Here is an 8,621-nt window from a genome sequence, read left to right on the forward strand (position 1 = left end):
GACGATAAAAGTAATTAAATTAAACCTGGTGGATGAGGGTGTAGTTTATTCTTGAAATAAAAATCGGCTTTCATATTTGAATTTAAAATTAATAATAAATAAACACAACCTAACACGAATTGGTCGAAACAAAGCCAAGTACCTTATTATTGAGATACTTGACTTAATGTTAATAAGATCTGTAAGGAAATGCGGTCACTAGCCAAATAAACTTTTTTTTTTGCTTTCACTTTACTGTTTAATTGTTAATAAATTTATCATCATCCATAAACAGCAAAATAAGATGAGAACGAACTTTTCTGTGCACCATACTTGAAATACGATATATATGCTTAGGCAATCTCGAAATAGGCCGCAAAATGCAGACTATAATTAAAATGCTCACAAATTATAAGCAGGCAAAGGCATGTCCCTCTGCATCTATGGAACAAGTCCACAAAAATGATCGAATTAAACATAAACACATTATTGAAACACTAATTATTTGATCGAGGACATACTTCAGGCCAATGCAAGATATAATCATATGACTGGCAAGGGAACCTTGCACAATAAGCATGGCTTGGAAACCAAATGCATTAAACATTTTAGTCCAGAAGTTAACTAAAAGTGTTGAAGAACAACCGTAAAATCTTCAAAACTACATTTGCATTACTTTAATGACTCAAAATTACACATATTGGTCATTGCTAACAGTAGCAGGCAGAACATAAAAGTGCCAAAATCAAAGACACTAAACAAGAAATTCAAGAAAATCTAATGCAGGGGGACAAGAAAAATAAAACAACATAGTCCAATCAACTGTGAAACAAGATATGATATAAAATATACCTAATCAACTGTGAAACAAGATATGATATAAAATATACCAATGGAACGGTCAGAAGAAGAAATTAGAATCATAAGACCACCATGAAACAAGGTTTAACACACTTGGGCACACCATCCATCTCTGATGTTCACAAAAGCTTGTCATGCCACCTTGTAGACTGGTTAAACTGATGCACCCCCAATGCTACTTCAATTTGGAAGTATCTTAATATGGACACAACAACCAGTCTCATGACTTTGTATGATAATAGTGAAGGAACATGGGAATCGAACTTAAACCTAATCCAGCACATGCTACGAGACTATGACTACTGTGCTCTAGAAACCACAAACCGAATAACAAGGTCCCCTTGTCAAAAGAAAAAGAAAAGACATGAGGAACAAATCAAGCCAATTCTATCATAATACATAATGGGCATGATTGAAAATTTATCAAAATGCTGCATGGCAGTACGGCAATATAACAAATAAAGATAAGAAGAAAAAACTTCTAAGGTAAATATCTGCACCTTATACTTCCACATCAGGCTGCTCCGAAGAACTTACAGACACACAAGATTGTCCCTATCGATCTTACTGTCATTCTATTTTGAAAACAAGCTCTTTTGCTGAATGTCCAATATCTAATTAACTCGGCACTGATTCTGAATTTAGATGGCTGCCATTACACCCAGAATTACTATTAAATCCAACTACAGGCATTGAACGTTGAGCAAAGTCAAGTAATTGCTTTTTCTGCCGATCATCAGTGTGTGGTAAACTTGCACGTAAGAGCTCAACTGGCATTTCCCTACTGATAGCTCTAGCAGCATCTGACCCAATGACAGCCATACTTGGTGTCCCTTGAATAAGCAGTGATTGCATGACACTATCATATTTATTCACGCAATACTTAGTCAGAAGACCAAAGAATGAATCAAACGAGGCCTGCCAAAGTGAGCGATTTGTAATATTGTAGTTGTTGGCAGCATGAGGATCAGTTAAAAGTTCAGTAGCCCTTTCAAGCACAGACACTAAAACAAGGGAAGCCCCATCTCCAGCAGAGCTTCCAAGGGGGCGTAGAGGAGGCTGCTCAGAAGAGCAAACAACAGATGCTAGACAAATACTTAGTGCACCTAGATCCATTTCATGGATGCACTTTGCAACAACCCTTGCAAGGTTACTTACAGTTTCTGCTGCAACTGGATCTGAGGGAAGGGCACCAAATAAGAATCTTAAATGGCGAAAGATGGCCATACAGACTATTCGCATAAGATCACCGCCTTGAAAAAGCAATTGAAGGTACTTAGCAAGTAGCTTCCGGCCCTTGGGTAGAGAAACTATCCTGAGAAAAACAAGATCATCCTTCGCATCTAGCCCTACTGAGTGTCCACTCTTTCCAAGTGGATCAACCAATTGAAGAGAGGCTGCAAGTCCTTCTAGAAGACCCTGCCGTTTCTGTTTTAAATGAATTCCACCATCTTGAAGCTGGTTAAACTGTAGAAAACGATCAATATCATCTACATCGAGAAGAGAACAAAGACCGTCCTCAATTGTGACCCTGGCTGCAAGCAGTGGCTCCTGTTCAAGGGGCTTCTCTGAAATGTTTTGATCAGTGTTACGGGTAGGCAAGGAATTTGGAGGATCAACTTCCAGTAGAGGACGGGGCCTGCGAATTGATGAGAATGGAACCCTCCCTAGAGCATCAACCTGAAGAAAAGCATGTGGTTCATTATTATCAGAGGCTCGTAGAGGGTGTTCTCTTATTTGATTTGGACAAAAGTGATGCTTCAATTTAGCACCTGAAGATTTCTTTGCAAGACAGGCTTGGTGGTAATAATCATCTACATACGGATCATTACTTTGTGTTGCTGCGAGATGCATTCTAAGAATATTCTCAATTTCCTCGGTCATCATACACTTGGATCTAAATCGGGGCCACCCACTATTGCTCCTATGGTTACTCATATCAAAACCCTGAGGGGAGTAATGGAGATTCTGTCTACCCCTTTGAGCTAATTTTGGGATTTGATTCCTTAGTTCCATCATCCCAAGCATCTGGTCATATTTGTTAATCATAGGGAAACCTGATGAAATATTGGGATTAGATAGATGTGACTGCAAACCCTGTAAATAGCCTGTTGAAGGCTGAGAAGGATGGTGCATTCTATGCTGTGATTGCTGCAACATCAAATGTGGAGGTATTGATCCATTACGAAGGGGTAACTGTTGCTGCAATAAATTGTTCATAATTTTGGGATGATCTCCAGGATATAATTCCCCTTGGTTGACCCATTGGTTTGGCATTTGATTATTAACAGGGGAACCACTAGCAAACCGATGCATATTTCCACCAAGAGGAGACCCATGGTTCAGGCCAGTGAACGGAATCTGGGGATTGGATAAATGGGAGCCATTAGGTGAAGAAAACAGCATTTGGGACCCACTAGCACCATATGGAATGTTTAAATGGCCTGGACTCTGATTTGGTGAAGCATGTTGGGACCTACCACCAGAATGAGGATAAGAAATAAAAGATGACTTCGGCACCATAATTGGTTCACTAGAAAGTTGTTGATGTTGTTGCTGCTCAGGATATGAAGATGTTCTATACAAGTCGTTTGATTCTTGTAACTGAGCCAATGAAGTATGTGGTTGTGATGACCACCTTTTGATATCCTGACCACCGTCAGTGTCATAATCATGCTGCTCACAAAAATTGAAAATATCACCCCTATGTGTCCATTCAGCAGCAGATGAATCTACACAAATTCCAGAGTATCATAAACAATTCAGGCAATTGGGGCCAAAAAAGAATAAGAACAGAGTACATGTAGTAATGCAACTGCAAACATATTACGTCACATATAAATTTGATTAAAAAATCATCACAGCCCTCTGCTGATGCTAATGATGAGTACAGATTAATTTTACATAAAAAACTCCAACCTGAATGGCTAGCCACTGAAAGTCTGAAATGGACCTCAAATTCAGCCACACCAAATAAATGTGTTCCCCCCGTTTTCTAAACATATAAAATTGAAAATTTGTAGGAAAATGACATTTGACCAAACACAAGCATGGGGTAACTGTTCAGCTAACAAATATGTTAGCTTCATAGCATTTTAGAGTTAGTTGTACCATATTTTATAAGCATAAGGAACTTCTATAGTGCTTTACATAATGGAGGGAGGGATGCATTCATGCATAATAATGGAAATTACAGGCAAGGAAAGCATGATTTAATCGAAAAATATTTGTGCTGACACAAGTAATTGACATTTGTTCGAAATAAAAATTATAGGCAAAATAATATTTTTAAAAATTGAATGTCTCAAATTATACATAATTCCTCAACTTACTTTCTCTTGATCCATGTTCACCAACTAGTCCTGTGCTTCTTGACCCACTAATAACACCCTTGTTCAACTGAAATGAGACAAAAATCTTCAAATTAAATATCAATGAGCATAAATCTATTTAAATTTTAAAATAAGCAAACACTATCATGAACATCATAACAGACAACAGAGTATACAAAGGACGAATGGATGAAATACATGTACTTTTGGAAGAAAATCAAGCATATATTCCTCACTTGATTTAATAAATATCCACACAGCCCAAACACCCCCAAAGCACAAATTTAAATAAAATACATCCCCACCAAAGCTAGCCCTCAATACCTGAAACAACTTTCCTATGTTTTCTATAAAGACATCGCACATCAACATTGTTACTAGACAGTTTATTTGTTTAACCATTTCAAAAAGACACCATCCATTTAGCAAAAGAAATGAAACCTTGGTTGCAATTCCACACATTTCTAAAACAATAGTCCATCAACTTTGATGATTGAGAAGTGAAGTGGCAATATTTTTTCAGTTTCAATTAAACAAATAAAAAGACAATTGTTTAAACATTATACAACCATCTCATCGGAGGACATATACCAGTTCTTCAAAAAAAAATCTATCTGGAATGATTGCAAACCATTTGCCACATGTTTCCAATTCCATTTGACAATAGTCGTAAGTGGTAACTAACTTTGGGGGGGGGGGTCAGAACAAAAAAATCATATATTGTGAAAATCTTTTTCTGTATGCTGACCGATGAATCCAAATAGAATAATATCAGTATCAAGTGTCAATTTCGTAGCTGCCTCATCTGATACACATATCCAGCAACAAGGAAATACATAAGACACCCAAGTTTAATAATCCAACCTTTGAAAAAGTGGCACTGAGATCATCAACCTCTGAAATAGATCTTATATCCTCAGCCTGAAATGTGAAAATAAGAGTCAGTTGCAGGAGAATAGAACTCCTATATAAATTGTCTGTAACAATTTGAATGGGAATGGGAAGTAAAGAATTAAATGAGTGAAGTCAATAAGGAACCTTTCTTTTTGTAGTATTCAGTTAATAATAAAAAAAACATAAAGAAATAATATTAAATTAAGCTTTCAAGGAACACACAGACATAGATTTGAAAAAAAAAATCTTACTGAATCTTCTTAAATCAAGGAAATATTGTTACAAAAAATTGATAAGGATTTTTTTATTCATGCAATATGACAAGAATTAGCCCAAAAAAACGAAAAATATAGTGAAAGATGGGATAGAACAAAAACAATTCACTGATTCTCAAACGAAAGATAGTAATTATGTGATCTGCTTAAATCCATTCTAGGCCTTTCCAGAATCACCACTGACATGAGATAAACGAAATTGGAGTTACTTTGTAACCTTTATCCTTTTCATCCAGAAAACCACATAATGCCTCTGCACAATTCTATTAAGTGTATCAATACAAATGGATTGATTCTCTAAAATCAATTCAGTAATTAACTCATACACAATTCTACATAAAAGAGAAACGGGCATTGTGAAATACATTACAAAGGTTATTGTATAAACAATTGCATTCACAAATTCAAAGTCTGACAACCCACTTGAAGAGAAATGAATGATGCAAAGAAGACTAGCAAATGAACATGAAGTGGGAATTGACACAATGTGTACAAACTCTTGAAATAGAAATGAAGCACAAGTATAATATAGGACACTGGACAAGGATATGATACAACACATGAATACAACACAGGCAAGGGGATACAACTAAATTTAAAAATTATAGGATACATGGGTAATGTACAAGATATAAATTATGTAAGTTAACGGAAAAAACACACATCTTTAGATGAAAGAGAGTTGTATTTTAAATGCTATCATTAATTGTTGTTAACATACTAAAATATACATAGTCAATCCCAGATAGTGGAGCGGCTGACCTCAATAACGCTATAGCGCGATGACTGCTGGTAGGATGTTTAGGAAAAATTTAGAAGTAACTTATATTATACGAATCTAAATGCTCAAAAATAAAAGAAGTACATGGAAGTAATGACATTCCCAATTAAAAATCAGAATTGATTATCACTAAGCCTCTACAATAACGAAGCTCAGAATGCAAATGAAGTCAAAACAAATGAAGATAGCACCCACTGTTTAGGAATGGAGCACAGAACAGAAGAAATGGGGAGTAGAGAACAGTAGGTGGGAGGTGACTGCTACAAAACCCACTGGGCTTGCTGGAAGTCATCAAAAAATAGATGGAAAAGGAAAAAGGTGCAGAGAGAAGAGTAACAAAGAGAAAAAATTAAGAGATGATATGGTGCGGGGAAGAAGAAGGATTGGAGGCGGTAAAAGTAAGGGTGGAGTGGACGATTACTGAGTTTAAGTAAGGGTAAATAAGACTTCAAAATATTAAGAAGGGGCAAAATATAGATTTGGTTAGATAAGTAGGGTAAATAGCGTTTTGATGTTAAAATTAGGGCAAAATGGTATTAAAAGGGTGATTCTGAAATGTGAAAAAACCTACTTCTACAATAATAGGAAACAGATCCACATCACCATCAGGAGCACAACTGGCCTCTCCAGACTGCAATTACACAGACACAAGCAGCCACAACAACCACTAATGAAAAAAACGATGCTATAGCATTTTGAGTGGCAGAACCACACTGCTCCACCCTGGCCCTCCGTGATAACGCCTCTATTGGTCATTATTGACAACTCTGAATAAGCATTTCCATCTATAATTGTACAAAAATTCATAAAGTGTTACATAATACAGTTATGAGTGTCTAAAAGTGCCCATGGAGTGTCTGAATGATACAGATACATCCCCAACTTGTGTCCGGCACGTCAACAATTTGAAAGTGTCTGTGCTTCACAGTCATAAAATCATTTAAAAAATTACATCAAATATCTTCTTTAATTCTCATTTTTTATGGAATAAAATATATCAAATGGATCATAAAGCTTCTATAATGAAAGGGTGTTCAGGTATAAATCAAAAAATACATAACCTCTTCTCTATTGAAAAAAATCTCTTCCTCTTCATCAAATTCAACAGGAGCCAATTCACCCTCTTCATCTTCTAAACCTCCCAACTCGATTTCCTCAACAAAATTATTGCCAAAGAAGTCATATTGTGATGCATCAAATACTTCACCCTCTGTGCGATACAAAAGTTTGAGTCAAAATCCTTTCTTCAAAATCTTGTAAACATGTAACGCAAACCAGGTGCAAGAAGCAGATAATAAATACCCAACCATTGAAAGCCAATATGAGAGAAAAAAGGTAATAATAAATTTATATATCATTTTCAACTAGAAGAAATCCAAAATTCATAGTACACCTAAAAATTAGCTTAACTTCATACTTCTGAGCCAAAATTGGAAGTAAAGCAATATGTCAAGTAAGTCCAATAAATCATATAACTGAAAAATAGTGATGATAGTACTTTGTCATAAAAAAACAGAAACTGATATACACAGATTTCTCTACTAGCCAGATGCATTCATTGCATGTCAATTAACTTGCCACCAATTAAAGAGAATAAGCACACACACACAAAAAATCAATTCGCGATTCACAATTGAAACAAATACTTCTCGCAATTTCAATTACATCATGTCTTTTTACCACAAAAATCAAATACGTGAAATAAACTGAACCGAGATTAGGATCCGAAGTAATCAATAAGGAGAAGCAAAACGAACCAGAGGGATAATCTCCGACTTGCTTCGAATTCTGAGGGTTCGGGGGCCCATCACCAAACGCATCCATACCTAGAAAATCGATAAACCAAAGACGAAACGATAATTTGAATCTCGGAAACTATAAATTCGATTCTATAATATGCTGAAATCTGCAAGGTTTTCGGTTAAAATGAAATCGGAAAAGGTAAAAGATCTGAAAGAGTGAATTGAAGGTTCATTTCAAATCGTGATTGAATTGAAGAGGAAGAAGAGAAAGAGGGAGAGAGGAACCCTAAGAAGGGGATAAGAGCTGTGAATTTTGTAATAATACAAAGGAAAGGAAAGGAAAGGTTAGTAGTTATTATGAGAATATATATATATACTGAATCACATGTCTTATTTGGACGGTAAAGATTATTATCATATGATTATAAGATTTGGTTTTATTATTCTCAAAGTTTTTATATGATAACTATTATCATATATATATATATATATATATATATATATATATATATATATATATATATATATATATATATATATGACTCAATTGAAAATAGTTATTATATAAAAATTGTGAAAATAATAAATCTGTGTCCTACAATTAATCATGAATGATTAGGGTTAAAAGTTAGTTATTAAACACATAATAGTTATGTGCATATATTTTTTAATTTTGGTCATTCAAAAAATATCAAATCGTCCATAGTAAGTTTCTCATTTCTCACGATAGCATAATGTTCTCACGTGAGTCGCTCAC

At 35.2% G+C, this 8,621-nt stretch overlaps 1 protein-coding gene across 4 annotated transcripts; it reads right to left on the bottom strand.

The window, feature by feature from the left end:
* LOC109348016 lies at positions 592-8,205 on the bottom strand. Of its 4 annotated transcripts, none has more exons than XR_002107692.1 (7): positions 7,880-8,205; positions 7,184-7,332; positions 5,037-5,093; positions 4,173-4,239; positions 1,341-3,572; positions 870-1,180; positions 592-831 (listed from the first exon to the last, which is right to left on the bottom strand). XR_002107692.1 is itself a non-coding variant. In XM_019588192.1 (5 exons), the coding sequence occupies exons 1-5, from the start codon at positions 7,944-7,946 to the stop codon at positions 1,459-1,461; spliced, it is 2,454 nt and encodes an 817-aa protein (XP_019443737.1). In that variant the 5' UTR covers positions 7,947-8,205; the 3' UTR covers positions 630-1,458. The 4 variants fall into 4 exon arrangements, 1 of the variants encoding a protein (XP_019443737.1); XR_002107691.1 differs by having other exon boundaries at positions 630-831; positions 870-1,035; positions 1,068-3,572; XR_002107690.1 differs by having other exon boundaries at positions 630-831; positions 870-3,572.

Source organism: Lupinus angustifolius, chromosome LG05 (genome assembly GCF_001865875.1).
Source record: "Lupinus angustifolius cultivar Tanjil chromosome LG05, LupAngTanjil_v1.0, whole genome shotgun sequence".
Taxonomy (NCBI): domain Eukaryota; kingdom Viridiplantae; phylum Streptophyta; class Magnoliopsida; order Fabales; family Fabaceae; genus Lupinus; species Lupinus angustifolius.

What these genes read in the sequence shown, in the direction of transcription:
- LOC109348016 (XM_019588192.1), bottom strand. Translation starts at nt 7,946, where the DNA reads ATGGATGCGTTTGGTGATGGGCCCCCGAACCCTCAGAATTCGAAGCAA. An exon ending in TTTTTTTCAATAGAGAAGAG is followed by an intron (nt 5,094 to 7,183) that starts GTTATGTATTTT and finishes TTCACATTTCAG; the next exon opens with GCTGAGGATATAAGATCTAT. An exon ending in TGAACATGGATCAAGAGAAA is followed by an intron (nt 3,573 to 4,172) that starts GTAAGTTGAGGA and finishes GAATTTGTGTAG; the next exon opens with ATTCATCTGCTGCTGAATGG.